At 31.8% G+C, this 14,723-nt stretch overlaps 3 protein-coding genes across 5 annotated transcripts; 2 read left to right on the forward strand and 1 right to left on the reverse strand.

Annotated features, from left to right (window-relative positions):
- Window positions 1-1,316: 1,316 nt before the first annotated feature.
- Window positions 1,317-3,496, forward strand: LOC108457353 (probable 6-phosphogluconolactonase 4, chloroplastic). Its single transcript, XM_017756370.2, has 3 exons — window positions 1,317-1,935; window positions 2,025-2,160; window positions 2,813-3,496. Exons 1-3 carry the CDS (start codon window positions 1,463-1,465, stop codon window positions 3,275-3,277), a joined length of 1,074 nt encoding a protein of 357 aa, XP_017611859.1. The 5' UTR covers window positions 1,317-1,462; the 3' UTR covers window positions 3,278-3,496.
- Window positions 3,497-5,515: 2,019 nt separating this feature from the next.
- On the reverse strand, window positions 5,516-7,630 carry LOC108454165 (cytochrome b5-like). Of its 2 annotated transcripts, none has more exons than XM_017752515.2 (4): window positions 7,494-7,630; window positions 7,176-7,272; window positions 6,121-6,187; window positions 5,516-6,025 (listed from the first exon to the last, which is right to left on the reverse strand). In XM_017752515.2, exons 2-4 carry the CDS (start codon window positions 7,260-7,262, stop codon window positions 5,775-5,777), a joined length of 405 nt encoding a protein of 134 aa, XP_017608004.1. In that variant the 5' UTR covers window positions 7,263-7,272; window positions 7,494-7,630; the 3' UTR covers window positions 5,516-5,774. The 2 variants fall into 2 exon arrangements, with proteins under 2 accessions (XP_017608004.1, XP_017608003.1); XM_017752514.2 differs by having other exon boundaries at window positions 7,464-7,619.
- A 3,191-nt stretch (window positions 7,631-10,821) lies between these two features.
- LOC108454122 (vacuolar protein sorting-associated protein 26A) lies at window positions 10,822-14,242 on the forward strand. 2 transcript variants are annotated; one of them, XM_017752450.2, is made up of 11 exons: window positions 10,822-11,164; window positions 11,288-11,362; window positions 11,446-11,520; window positions 11,631-11,703; window positions 11,841-11,885; window positions 12,144-12,255; window positions 12,575-12,641; window positions 12,934-12,978; window positions 13,114-13,169; window positions 13,353-13,528; window positions 13,631-14,242. In XM_017752450.2, the coding sequence occupies exons 1-11, from the start codon at window positions 11,162-11,164 to the stop codon at window positions 13,804-13,806; spliced, it is 903 nt and encodes a 300-aa protein (XP_017607939.1). In that variant the 5' UTR covers window positions 10,822-11,161; the 3' UTR covers window positions 13,807-14,242. The 2 variants fall into 2 exon arrangements, with proteins under 2 accessions (XP_017607939.1, XP_052879368.1); XM_053023408.1 differs by lacking the exon at window positions 11,841-11,885.
- Window positions 14,243-14,723: the final 481 nt, after the last annotated feature.

Below are 14,723 nucleotides of genomic sequence, written 5' to 3' on the forward strand. Positions count from 1 at the left end.
GTAATTATTAGGGTAATAATTGCGCTTTCATTTAATTACTATATGCTCTTCAAATAGATCTTTAAGAGTTTTATTGAGTTGGTGTCACCTTCAACCTTAATAATGAATTTACCAAATGCCCTTCATTTTTAATAATCAATAGACATTATTGCAAAGGTAATTTTATCATTTCATATAAAATCTAGAACAAAATACTTCACAAAATGATATTCAAACTCAAAATACTGTGTTTTGTTTTTTTCATTTTTAACTTTATCATTTTAACCGAAACATTTTTATTCTTATACCCATTTTTAAATTTGTTATATACAATTTCTATCTAAATTGTGAGTGTGACAAAATCTAATTTAAATTAAATGTTTTAAATATGCTCCAAATTTTTATAGCTTTAAGAACTAAATTAAAATATTTTAAAACTTATAATGTTTTAAAAATTTAAATTAATTTAAAATACAAATATGTGCTATAATTTAAAGATATAAGATGAAATTAACTTGATTTTATTTATTCTTAATCCAACTTATTTAAAAGGAAAATCTAAAATACTTAATTAAAAACAGTGATATTGCAATTTAATTTGCATAAAACAAAATCTTAACTATTCCAAAGGACTTGTACATGTAATACAAAAACAATAATGAATTGTTTAGTTGATTGAGTTTTAGCTCGATTGATATAAATATTATTATCAATACAGAAACACGCGAGTTTGAATGTGTGGAAACATGTTCTACTCCTACGTATGAGTTGGGAAGGAGCTATTACCTATATATAATTCTAAATTTTGTATTAAAAATAACAAATATAATCAAAACTTATAATAAAAATATTCATATTCCAAAAGATTTTATATTCCGGTTCAATACTCATCCTTTCCTTTATTCCAAGGGACATATATGCAAATCTTTATTCCAAGAGGCATATGTACAATGGATCAATAAAGTAAATACTTAGGCATATGTGCAATGTGTCAACAAATCCATATTTACCGTCGTAATTGGTAAAGTCATTGTAAATTGATATTATCAATCACTCTTTCTATTTTTTTTTGAATTAAGGAATTTATTACTGATAATAATTAATAATATTTAAATAGAATTGAATCGAATAAATTATTTAAATTAAAAATTAATTAAAATATCGATATAGGAAATAATATCACATTAGTTGAATTAACTAAAAGTCCATTAAATTAAATTTTAGTTTAATCCATATTAAAAATCGATTAAATTGGTAACTGAAATTCTTGTAAGAAATTATATATTTGAACCATGATACAAATATTGACCAAATAATTTTAACCCCTCCCCCACATTAGTAATGCTACCTCATCATTTCACCGAAGAACTCCTGCCCGAAACCTCGACAAGACCGAAACCAAACCCCACTTTAATCAATCAGTCAGGTCCAAGCTCGCTTTTTGTCAAACAGTCAATTGTAAGTTAAAAGTGCACATCACAGAATGGCATCTTCACCCTTTCAATTCTCCACTCCAGTTCTCACTCTCCTATTATCATCGCCGTCGTTACGAAAATCCCCTGGTCTTCCTTTCCATCCTTCATTATTCTCGTCGCCCCTTACTCAGAAGACCCTCACTTTCTCGACTGGGACTAGAGCCGTTTCGGGGTCCGGAAAATCCCCTGGTCTTCCTTTCCATCCTTCATTATTCTCGCCGCCCCTTACTCAGAAGACCCTCACTTTCTCGACTGGGACTAGAGCCGTTTCGGGGTCCGGGAAGTTTTGTTGGAGAGCCAAGGCGTCGATGGCCGGGACCACCATGGAGAAAGGGAAAGGGGAAGTCGAAGTTTTTGATTCCGAGGAGAATCTTTCGGTTTCGCTCGCTAAATACACCGCCGATCTAGCCGCTAAGTTCTCCAAAGAGAAAGGCAGTTTCACCGTGGTTTTGTCTGGCGGCTCCCTCATCAAGTCTCTCAGGTCTTAAGCTACCTTTCATTTTCTTAGTTACTTTCACCATCTCATTTCTATTTCTACTTGTTTTTTTCTCAAATTAATTGAACTTTCAGGAAACTAGTGGAACCCCCATATGTTGATGCGATTGATTGGTCAACATGGCATGTTTTCTGGGTGGATGAAAGGGTTGTTCCTAAGGATCACGATGACAGTAACTATAAGCTAGCTTTTGATGGGTTCCTATCAAAGGTATAATTAAAGACCATAGTGATTCCACTTTGTTATTTTTTCACAGAAATTATAGTCTGTTCTGCGTTATTTGTGACTACATTGATATGCTAATGTGGTGGATATGAGAAAGGTTAGGGTCTGAGAAGATAGATCATAGATGTTTTTACTTTGTGCAAGTTGGGTAAAATTACCATGTAAATCAGATAGCATTTTGCCTCCTCTACTAAAAAGATGGGGAAATTAGTCCAGCAAACTGTTCTTTCTATTAAAGTTCCATTCATTTCTACCATTAAAAATGGTCTTGTTGAGGTACATGAACTGCATAGCAGAAAGATCAGTTTGCTCTTTAATGACGAATACATTAATTTGCTTATTTTTTTAGTAAAGGGGTAAAATGCAATTTGACTCCTACTACTTTCACCGTGCAAGGTGCTGTTGCTTTGTGCTTTTCTTTATGGCAGGTTTGCCTTTTTAATTCATTTGAATCATCCAAAAGATACAAGAAAGGGTCTTAGTCTTTGAATTGTTAATATGAAATTGTTAAATTTTTATCTCCTTTTTTCTTAGCCAAGTTCTCTGCCAATTCTGGTTCTAAGATGATGTTAGTATACCATTTTTCCCTAGGCAAACAAGTTAGAAGTACTTAAACATGTTATTTTCTCACCTACAGGTACAGATTCTCCCTGGTAATGTATACGCCATCAATGATGCACTGTCTGCTGAAGGTGCAGCCGATGATTATGAGACTTGTCTCAAGCACTTGGTGAAGAGCAACGTGCTTAGTGTCTCAACAGCTACTGGGTTTCCTAAGTTTGATCTCATGCTTCTCGGAATGGGACCGGATGGACATGTGGCTTCCCTCTTTCCTGGCCATCCTCTGGTGAAGGAGAACGAAAAGTGGGTTACCTTCATTAAGGACTCACCAAAACCGCCCCCGGAGAGAATCACCTTTACTTTCCCAGTTATCAACTCATCTGCTCACATTGCACTTGTGATCTGTGGTGCTGGTAAAGCTGGTCCGGTGCATTCCGCATTGGGAAATAGTCAAAATTCCGATCCACTGCCTGTTCAGATGGTTTCACCAGAAGGGGAGCTTGTTTGGTTTTTGGACAAAGATGCAGCTTCCAAACTATAAGTTTTGAAGCCTATAGCTTATCTGAGTTGTTACCCGAGACTTACTTTGAGTGTGTTAAATTGGAGTTAACTGGTCTGAGCAGTGATTGTGCTACCGGAGTTCGTCTCCGCTATAGTTATCGACTAGCAACCATTTTCTTCTTTTTCTCATGATGAAAACATGCTATGTTCAATAAAACGTATTTCATGATTGCATCATCTGCGGCTTGAGTTGTTAAAAGTAGTCTTACTATGTGCTGTCTCTGTTTTTTACTATTTAGTTTAGTCTAAATGCTTAAATTAGAGGGAATAAGGTTGTGTTCACATAATGGTCAAAATTTTACGGAACTCTTCCAAGAGTTTTTCACTTATTCAAAGTAGTTTGCGGTAAAAAGGTTAAAAAGAATTCTCAGAGCAAATTTGTCCTTTTGAAAATAATCAAAGCAATTTAATTACTATTAATTCAAAAAATTTTGCATTTTAGTCACCACTTTATTTAGTGTAATCATTTTCATTTTGGTCATTCTTATTAAAATTGCAAAGTGGAAGTATTTTTAAATTTTGATTTTCCACTTACTTTAGGTAAAATAAAAAACTAGTAAAATAAAAAACTAACATTTTAGTCTTAATCCTTTTCTAAAAGGATGAGGTTAACCCTAAAATTGAAGAAAAGAAAAGGGATTTGTGGAAAATCTGTAGCTGAATCGTTTTTATTCTGCTTCCTTCTGTACCGTTGATCTAAGGACATAACTGTGGTGCAGCTTTTTTTCAACTGGAAGTTGAATGATTTTTTTAATCCCTAGAAATTTATTATACCTAAAATTCAATTTTTTGCATCTTCTGCATTTCAATCTCAGTTAACGGTGGTCCTTTACTTGACAAATTAAGCACAACTTCTATCTTAAAACTTTAAGCAATGCTTGTTGTATGCCCCTAATCTCAAGCAATTTGTGTCGTGTGGGAACTCACAAGCTTTCACCATGTTGGTTTTAGGTGATAGCCTAAGTGATTGAACCATCAAATAAGTGTGGAGAGTTTGGGCTAAGAGAATTGATTATTCTGATTTTATCTTTTGGGGTTTTATTCATAATTGAGGTTTCATCCAATACACAGTCAAACCTCCCATTATTACTGTTCACTTCGAAGATGAAGAAAATAACAGAGGAGGTGGGTGTTGCCTCTTGTCCCCAATTTGTAGGGTTAAACTCTTTTTTAGGTAGGATTAAACTTCATTTATATTAAAAGTTTGGGGACTAAGATGATAATTTTTTATTTTATTTAAATCACGTGTAAAATAAAAAATTTAAAAATAATAAAATAATTCCATGTCAAGTTTCGATTTTTAATTTTAACGGAGTGACCAAAATGATCGAATTAATAATGTGGGTGCCTAAATTACATATAAAAATAAAAAATTCAGGTGGCTAAAATGAAAATTTTTGAAAGTTAAGTGACCATCCGTGTAGTTTACCCAAATGTTTACATGATTTTAATTGATATAATAATAAATTTATCCTCCAAGTTTACATAAATTAACAAAATTACTCAAATTTGTGTAAATGTATAAATGTCAAAACTAAAATTATTTAATTTTTTAGAATTAATGCCAAAATGACAAAATAAATAAATAAAAAAAGGAATCGAAGTAAAAATTAAGTGAATGTAATGTACTTGCAATAAAACAAGTCACAACTTCGAAGAGGAAAAATTATAACCATGTTATATACTATATTTGGAAAACTCTTACTTGAGTATTTGACCATTGATTTGACCCTTAAATGTCAATTTAGAAAGGTTTGGCTTTTACATGCTATAAAAAAGGATTCCACCAGAGTATTTAGCCATTTTGTCACTTCTTACTCTAAAGCCAAAGCCAAGTAGCCAGTGGCAATGGTGAAAATTGCCGATTAGTCTATAAATTAGCATCCCATTGCTCCATGGTTTAGTATACATAATAGGAAGATGTGCTCATATGCATGATACCTTCCATGCTACAAATGATACTATGATAATCAGAGCCCATAATTCCAATCAATGTACCATATTGCAATAGACATAATAAGAGATCCATCATGTCAGCCCCTGCCACGCCACAAGCCCTTTTTGCTCTTACATAGAGATGGCTTGCCCGTCTATGGGATCTAGATCAGGGTGAAGACTAGGGACTTATGCTGGAAATGTTAAGATGATAAATAGGTTTTGATAAATTGCAAAGGATCACAATGTCATTTGACAAGTATAAAAGGAAGAGGACACAAAATTATAAAAACATGCTCCTGCTTTTAAATTCCAACAATATTAAACATTTTCTGGTTTCCCTGCTAACTTAAATGGGGGCTCAAAGATGCTCAAATATAGTATTGTCTTTTGACAATGGAGCATATCATCAACAGGTATTTAGTTCGACACACAAATGCTAAAAGGACATTAAACAAAAGATATGACTGTGCTATTTCAACTAACAGATGAGACACACTGATTCTTCCCTCGTAACAGGTAAACTCCTGTATAGTAATAAGCTACTCTTTCTTGGTATAGTGACGTACCGCAATAGCCAAACCCAGGATCAAGAGGGGAACAAGAAATTGTAGGATCTTGATGACAAACTCAGGGGTCTTATCCGGATTGTAAGGCGTTTGCTGTGGTGGAATGTAAGTGCGCTTTGCCGGGACAGTTTTTGGATCAATCTCACCAATGTAGTATTTTTCCATAATTTCTCTTGCTGAATCACTGTGACCCACATCTTCAAAATCATTGGTGGCATCCTTCCCTGAAAAAATTAGGGGACAAATAACATGATCAAACTACCGAATTCAAGGTTAGTTACTTAAAGCACCAAATACAAAATCGATTGTAAAAACTTACCAGTAGCTGACAGCAAAACTTCATCACCTCCGGGATGATCATCCATGAACGGAGTTACATCATAAACCTAGATCAAGAGAAATCTCAATCATAAACAATAGTTTAGTTTAACTTCAAATACCTTATTCTTGACTTCAATGGACTACTAAACATCAAAGGAGAAACGTTTGATATATAACGAAAATTTGACCTACAAACACCAGAAATCAAAATTTTCATTCCCCGTATTCAATTACAGGTAGCACCCTACTATTTTTCACATAAGTAATGTTGGACGAGAGCAGATGATGGAACTACTGGAATGGTTCATTTGCATATTTATGTGATTAGATCCCATCATTACCCTTTTATTCAACTAATCAGAGATAATATGAGTTCTGCCAATTGAAAAAACTTCAATCTATCAGACAAAAGCAACCACATAAATGGCATAAACTGTTGCAGAACACACACACACACACACACTTATATATAAAACTAAAAGATTAATTAATAGTATCCAAATACTTAAAAAGGCAAAAAGTCAAATTTCGACTACCATGAAAATGAATATAATAAATAGCTCTTTAATTCTCTCTCTCTCCATTAGAAGGAAAAATCCAAACTCTTTTTCTTCATGTCATATCCTCCTAATTATGAAAAAAAAACTTGAGAATAGTCATTATGACAAATACAGACAGTTTCGAACTGGTACGCAAGTTCCAGAACAGGGAATCCTCCCGCTAGCTTATAGTTTATTAGTATAAAATTATTGAGCAAAACAAATAATTCACAAACTTACAAATTTTATATATTTAGAATTATGTATTCATATAAACACAAAAATAATACATATAAGTTAAAAAAAGGTTTCACATTCCAATTTTCATTCCTCGTAGAATCCACCTTCCAAGTAACATAGATGAAACTTGCAATTGAAAGATGAACTAAACTCACAAATCATCTATAATCAAACAAAATAAGCATGATTTTTAAATAAAAGCAAAGGAACTAAAACAATCCAACAGAGAAAGACCAGAAACATTAATCGAATAAAAGAAAGAACAAGATCTGACCTTCCCAGAAATAATCAGCCAACAATCTTTGGTTTTGTTGTGGTTGGCAACCTCCTCGAAAGTGTGCACTTTAGGATCTGAAGCCATTCCTTCAACGCTGCCAACCAAAGAAAAACACCAAAAATTTCAAAACCCCAATACCGATTAGATCTGAAGCACCCACAAAAGAAAGCTATAAAAGCGTATAAAAAAAAGTAAAGCCCAGTTAAGCTATAAAAATAAAGAGTCCAAAAGGCTTCAACTATGTTCTTAAAAAGGAAAATAAAAAACTAGAGAAAGAGAATTTACGATGAAAAAGGAGAAAAGGCTTTAGCTTACGTCCCTCACTGTCTTTGTTTTTTTTGCGTCAAACGGACAGTGCTAATTGCCAACTCAAAAGAAAGTGTGGATCTTCGCTTCTACTTAAGCTGTTGATGGCCAAAAAACGTCCATATAATCTTCTGACTTTACGGAACTATCCTCGATCATAATCAGTTCGATGAGGGTAGTTTTGTCTCTTCAGGAATACATTTTTCAGTTTTTCTTTTTTATCGTTTTTCTCTGGCTTTCAGTTTTTTTTTTCAATTTAGTCCTGAGATTTTGTGGTGTTTTCATGTTTGTCCTGATTTATTTCATTCGTTGGTAAAATTAATTAAATTGTTACTGAATTTTACTTAAATTTTGATCAGTTAAATTCTATATTAAATTTTAATAATTACAACTAAAAGTAAAAAACAAAATCATCACAATCAAATAACTTCGCATGTATCAAATATTAAGTTTATGTAATTCCATAAGTTTAACATTTATGCTATGATATGATTAGTTGAGAATCCATTTTATCAACGTAAATAAGGTTTTAATAAATCAAAATTTAATAAAAAATAATAGTGATAAAATTAAAGTTATATTTTAATATTTTAAAAGTAATAGGAAAATTTTAGAGCAATTTTAATTAATTATAAAATTCATGTAACGGGATCACATTAGGTTGTTTAGCTTATGGCTAGTTTAGTATTGTTTTTGAGAAGTATTTTTAAAAAATGTTTTAAAAAATGATATCGATAAGTATTTTTGAAAATTTTGATTTAAGATTTAACTATTTAGCATTTTTGTCAACAAATGCTTTTGAGAAATAAAATATCTATTTTAAACATGTTGTTATAAAGTAACAAATAAACATTTAAATAATATTCAAATTAGTTAATATTATGATATTTTAATAAGAATATAAAAATAATTTATTATAATTTGTTGTTAATACGTTACTATATGAAAATAAATTTGAAATATTTTTAAGTAATTAACCGAGTAGGGAAAATACCATGTGTTTGAATGATGAAAACATAATTAAACTATTAAAAATACTTTTAGGAGAGAAAAGCTAAAATTTTAATTTTTCCTTTGAGAAAAAATAATTGTAGTATTCATTTTGCTTCAAAAATACCTCTAAAAAGCACTACAAAACACAACCTTAATCTAATTCCCAACTAACACTTTAATTCCCAGGTTTTGGTTAGGCGTCCATTTGAAAAAAGTAGGTATCATATTTAAAGATTTCTACACATAAGTTAAACTTATGGTTGTTTCTTAAATGAATTGTATGCTTTTGTAGGAAATATCAATGCTTAATTTGAATAAAAAAAAAAGTATTAATATGAAAACAAATGTTAAGTTTAGAGATTATTTTGGATAAAAAAAATTTAATCTCTAATGTGAGAGTAGTTGCCAAGTACATGTCCTAAAAAGTGATTTATATTTATTAGGGTAAATTACATTCAATGCCACTAAACTATTAGTAACTTTATGTTTTGGTCACTTAACTTCAAAAAGTTACAAATAATCATTGAGCAATTTGAAAGTTTTATTTTAAGTTATTAGATTGTTAAAGTTGTTACTGTATGGCCTTCTTTATTCGCATTGTCCGCACTAATAGAAAGATTTCCTTCTCCTTCTCTTCTACAATTTAGTTTTTTTTTTATGAAATAGCTTTGAATGTCACAAACTTACGAACCAAAATTCAAACAACATTGTTCTCTAATTTCTGATATTGACTATCAGACCAATTTAGATCTAAGTTATATTATTCTACTCTTAATTGATACTAATCTAGTGTACTAATCATTGAATTGTTGCTTAGAGGTTACAAGGTAGATATTAAAAAAAATCTCAAAACCTAGTATATTAAATAATTTTTTTAAATAGTTTAATAATTTAAATAAACTTTTAAAATAATTTAATAATCATTTTATAATTTTTAAATTAAATAACCTAAACGTAAATTTATTAATAACAATAAATATAGTTTACCCTATATATTATTTACTTAGGGGAAACCGAGGATATTAACAATTGGGAATCGATAAAATAATTGAAGTAACATTGGAACTTCGTCTTTTAGTGTAAAAAAAGGTTGGAACCTTTTTTTTGGTTCTATAAGAAAAAAGATTGAGCTTTACGAGGTTCAAGACGTGAAGGTTGAAATTTGTAACTAAAAAGAATTAGAAAGTTCTGAAATTTGTAACGCCAAGCGTTTACTTCAAACTCCTAAGATTACCCTTTACCGAGTAAGAAAGAGATTTTTATCACATTAGAGTTGTTTTTTTAAACAAATTTTTGTTAGGAATAATCATAAATTTAACGTTTGATGTTTACTCATTCTATTGTTTTGGTATATATCTATTTATTTGATCACATTGATTCTCAAAATTTTTAAATTATAGTTAAATTATTTTATTTCATATCGAAAATTTAAGTGAATTGTTAAAATTTTAATACGATTGATGTGATAATTATATAAAAATTTACGTACACTTCATTGATGAGATGAATATTCTTTAAAAAATATAACATTAAATACAAAATTTATCATATATATATATATATATATATCTTAAATTTTGGTTTTTCTTGGAGGGGTCAACCATCTATTCATAACACTATAAAATATATCGGGAGAAAATAAAAATATAAAATATGTATTTTACACAACACCATCCATAATTATTATAATAGTGTATTTTGCCACATCCAAATTCACTAATTCTTCGCATACTAAATATATATATATATATTATTAAATAAAATCCATTGTCTGTTCTTGATAGCACGATTAACATAAAAACACAAAGACAAAATACTTGCCATCAAGAGCAGACATAAATTGTGTAGGCAATGAATTTTATTTAATTATGTATATGTTTAGTATCCGAAGAATGTATAGAAGGGTGTTTTTCATCCATGTCATATTTATAGAGAAACTATGAGTTGGAGTCGAGAGATACAGTGTGTAGCTTGTCGTCTCAAGAGGAAATCTTTGTTTATTTTAATTCTAAAATTAATATGGAATGCATTCATTTATCTTATGGAGAGAGAAATCAAAGGCATTTTAATGTAGGGTGAGTTACAGAAACTGAAAATTTTATTTCCATCAAGGAAATTGTACTGATTTAGAAACGGGGGAAGAATTGTTTGTAATTGTTACATTGTTTGTGTGTAGCAATTTTAGAAATTTATCTGGAAAAGAAAAGAGAAGAAAAGAAAAGTTCTATTCAAATTTCAAAGGTCTTTGAAACCCAGCTTCTTCAAAATTCAGGAGAAGTTAATGGGCCTATACAGCATGTATATTGGACAATTGAAGTCCCAAATCAAAGAGCTGGCACGGGCCACCACCAGTGGTTGTCCGGCCCAAATTATCCTGTTTTTCGCGAAGGCGACAACGAACTTTGTACTAGTACTGGACGCCACCAAACTTTGCTTTCCGATCCCCAACTGTCAAACCTCAAAAAGTGTTTGGGGTTCCCCTTCCTCGCCAACCTCGGATTTGTCGCTGCGGTCTAGGGTTTTAAATTCTTGCCGCGATTTCCGATCTCAATCCTTTTCTCTTTCAAAAAAAAAAAAAGAAAATCTTTAGCTGATACTCGATTTCGACCTGCCAATTGTCACTTGATCTCATCGTTTTTCCGTCTGTTCTCCTCGGCGATTTAGATTAATTAAATCGTAACAGCATGGTGAGATCGCACATTCTTTTTTTTTTTTTTGAATTTTTTTTACTTCGACTGGATTTTGCAGTTAAGACTCTAATATACCTTTTATTTGAATGCAATTCGAATTTCTTGATTTTGTTAAATTAGAATTTCCTGCTCGGAGCTTTCAAGCCGGCATGCAATATCTTGATCACATTTTCCGATGCTAAAACTCGCAAGCAGGTATGCTTCTAGATCACTGTGATTGTTCAATTTATTTTTCACGAGTCATAGTGCTGGAATCTGGTTTATTGTTATGTGATTAGGTCCCCATGAAAAAGGAAAATGGCCAAATGGTTATGGTACCGCTTTTCCAAAGTCAAGAAAATATTGCTGGGAAGGTATTTACTTCAACAGATTGAGGATCATATTATTTGAGCTGTGTACTTGTAACTTTAAATGTACTACTATCAACCTTCAAATTTTGAAGATATTTCTTTGTCGCCTTCAGATCTCCATAGAACCACTTCAAGGGAAGAAAATTGAACATAATGGTGTTAAAGTTGAGCTTCTCGGTCAAATAGGTCGGTCCCTGTCCCTTGTTCAGTGTATTGATCCCAATTTTTAAATATCATTCAGATGTGGTAGAAAGAATGAGGTTGAACATTTGAGAGTGTTATTTCTTTTTGAATGAAATTTATACAAACTTTGATTCTTGCAGAGATGTATTTTGACAGAGGCAACTTTTATGATTTCACCTCTCTTGGTGAGTATTGTAGTCTGACCTTACTGTTGTTTGCTTTTCCTGGAAATTGTTTCAACATTCTTCAACTTAGGAATTAATTTCCATTAGTTGCATTTGGAATGGATGTGGGTGAAAATAAAAATTCAAAGAGTTCAGTTTGTGCTTTGCAGTTTGTGATATTTATATCCTTTTTCAGTCTGTTAAAATATTTTTGCATTTAATAAGTTCTTGTAGACTATTGAGTTTTTGTAATCTTTTGTATATTCGTAATATTTGCAGTACGTGAGTTGGATGTTCCTGGGGATATATATGAAAGGAAAACTTACCCATTTGAATTTTCTACGGTTGAAATGCCATATGAAACTTATAGTGGTGTGAATGTGCGGCTCAGGTATGCTACCCACTGCTTAAACTCTTTGAAGAATTTTGTTCATTTTTCTTCTGATCAATTTGAAAAGAGTGGTTCCCTGATCACCAAAAGTTTGTTTGCTATGTATTTTCAAGTATTATTAATCAGTTTCTTATCATGATAATTGTTTTGGAGTACTTACCTTAATAAAAATTATAATTATCCCGATACATGTTACTAGAAAAATGCTTATTTTGAAGTTATGAAATGGTTTAGTTTTGTTTGTCTGATGATGAGGTTGTTAAATTGAGGCTATAATGTGACAACACATCGTATAGTAGTTTGATTATGCTTTCTTCAGGTATGTCCTGAAAGTGACAGTCAGCCGTAATTATGGTGGAAGCATAGTGGAATACCAGGACTTTATGGTATGCAGCATCCACTTCCTTTTCTCTTAAATTTTTGCTTTCTTTATCTCGTCCACTTTTTGCTTAGCATACTATGGCTCCTTACTCTCACATGTACTAACACTATTATGCAAATAAGCATATACATTGTGTGCCACTAACGGCAGAACTTAAATTGTCTGTCATGCTTTCCCCCTCATACCTGATATGCTTCTTTTATACACGAAAATCAGCATCAATCTATATAGCTATATACAATTTATCAGTTATGCAGTCTTGGCTACTTATCTTTTGCTTGGTTTATGTGTATCAGGTGCGCAATTATTCTCCACCTCCATCCATCAACAATAGCATCAAGGTGTGTGCAACAGTTTTAACTTATTCTTATGATTATGAACATCAGATTGTTCGTTTCACCATTTGCTAATGAGCTGCTCACCACTGATTTCATTCATAATATTTAATTTTAACGAATATCAAATCCGATCTACAGATGGAAGTTGGAATTGAAGACTGCCTGCACATTGAATTTGAGTACAATAAAAGCAAGTAAGTCAAACATCTAATGATCTTGCTTAAATCTGGAATAATAGGTTGGCTTAGGTCAGTGCTCGTATAGGATTTAAGTTCTCGAACTTATACTACTATAAGAACCAAATTTCCAGTCACTTTCTGTGAAGTAGTTTTGACTATATATTGAAGTTCTTACCCATTGAACTCCAATTTGCACAGGTATCATCTGAAAGATGTTATTATTGGCAAGATATATTTTCTTCTTGTGAGGATCAAGATTAAGAATATGGATCTTGAGATACGGCGTCGAGAGTCAACAGGATCAGGAGCAAATACCCATGTTGAGACTGAGACACTAGCTAAATATGAGTTGATGGATGGTGCTCCTGTCAGAGGTATGTTCATAACTTGTTTTCTTTGAAGGATGTTGATTTGGGCTGAAATTTTAGTTTTATTAAATTGTGTACTATGCTCATATCATGTTCTTGGTATGGAAGGTGAATCAATTCCAATCAGGCTGTTTCTCAGCCCATATGAACTGACACCGACACATCGCAACATAAACAACAAATTCAGTGTGAAGTATTACTTGAATCTCGTGCTTGTCGATGAAGAGGATCGTCGATATTTCAAACAGCAAGAAATTACGATATACAGGCTACAGGATTCCTGAGTAAGCATCACATACATGTAAACTTTAACATTCCATCCAGTAAAGAAGAACAGTGATTAAACTTGTGGTACTTTTGTAAAGCCGCGAAGCTTAGGGTTAAAACTTGAAGAAAAAGAAAATTACTGGAAGACAGGGTTGTTTATTTGGAAGGGCTATATTTCAGCTTTTGTATACTTTGCTTGTTAGATTTCAGCTGACTCGGAATTGATGCAGTTATTTACACGAGTGTAGTTCCATTTTGATACGATCATTAGTAGGCCAAAAATGGATTTTTGTTCAAGAATGAAATCTTATTGGAACTGCCCAGTTCATCCTTTGGAACCATATCAACTCCCGGATCTGATGAAATAGGATGAATTGAGACGGTATTTTGTAAATACGTAATTATCTTGAATATATTAACTATTTCTTTATTTTTCGATCGGGACAAAAGAAACATCTTGTTCTTTCTTCAACAATTTCTGATCTCTAGTGGACCTAGGGTTCGAATCTGCCTATGAACATTATAGTTCGGAATTGTCAGTACATGTTCTATGTGTAATTACATACCAATTGCATGATTTCTTTTTCCCCTTTCCTCTCTAACCTTCAAAGTAAAACTCACTTCTTTCCGTGACAAAGCCCAAAATTCTGCGACAAATAATTTTAAAATGTATTTAATTTAAATCATTACAACAAAATCTTAAACACCCAAAATACACCAGTACGTAGACTAGTCAAATTTGTTAATTGGATTAGTAGATTTGATTTGGGTTGGGCTAATTTGGATTTTAAGATTTTCAATTCAGTCTCCATGTTAAATTCTTTTGAATTCGAGTGGTTCAAGTTAGGGTGGTTATGAGTTAATATCATTTTAAGTATTGATCTATTTTAGTTATTTGATCAACTTATCGGGATTTGGATTATATCAACTTTAT

Source organism: Gossypium arboreum, chromosome 12, assembly GCF_025698485.1.
Source record: "Gossypium arboreum isolate Shixiya-1 chromosome 12, ASM2569848v2, whole genome shotgun sequence".
NCBI lineage: Eukaryota > Viridiplantae > Streptophyta > Magnoliopsida > Malvales > Malvaceae > Gossypium > Gossypium arboreum.

Excerpts from the sequence above, each read along its gene's own strand:
- LOC108454122 (XM_017752450.2), top strand. Across the intron at positions 11,363-11,445 it reads ATGCTAAAACTCGCAAGCAG|GTCCCCATGAAAAAGGAAAA; the intron begins GTATGCTTCTAG and ends TTATGTGATTAG. Across the intron at positions 11,886-12,143 it reads TTATGATTTCACCTCTCTTG|TACGTGAGTTGGATGTTCCT; the intron begins GTGAGTATTGTA and ends TAATATTTGCAG.
- LOC108457353 (XM_017756370.2), top strand. The coding sequence starts at position 1,463 with ATGGCATCTTCACCCTTTCAATTCTCCACTCCAGTTCTCACTCTCCTA. Across the intron at positions 1,936-2,024 it reads TCCCTCATCAAGTCTCTCAG|GAAACTAGTGGAACCCCCAT; the intron begins GTCTTAAGCTAC and ends TTGAACTTTCAG. Across the intron at positions 2,161-2,812 it reads TTGATGGGTTCCTATCAAAG|GTACAGATTCTCCCTGGTAA; the intron begins GTATAATTAAAG and ends TCTCACCTACAG.
- LOC108454165 (XM_017752515.2), bottom strand. The coding sequence starts at position 7,262 with ATGGCTTCAGATCCTAAAGTGCACACTTTCGAGGAGGTTGCCAACCAC. Across the intron at positions 6,188-7,175 it reads GGCTGATTATTTCTGGGAAG|GTTTATGATGTAACTCCGTT; the intron begins GTCAGATCTTGT and ends CTCTTGATCTAG. Across the intron at positions 6,026-6,120 it reads AGTTTTGCTGTCAGCTACTG|GGAAGGATGCCACCAATGAT; the intron begins GTAAGTTTTTAC and ends TAATTTTTTCAG.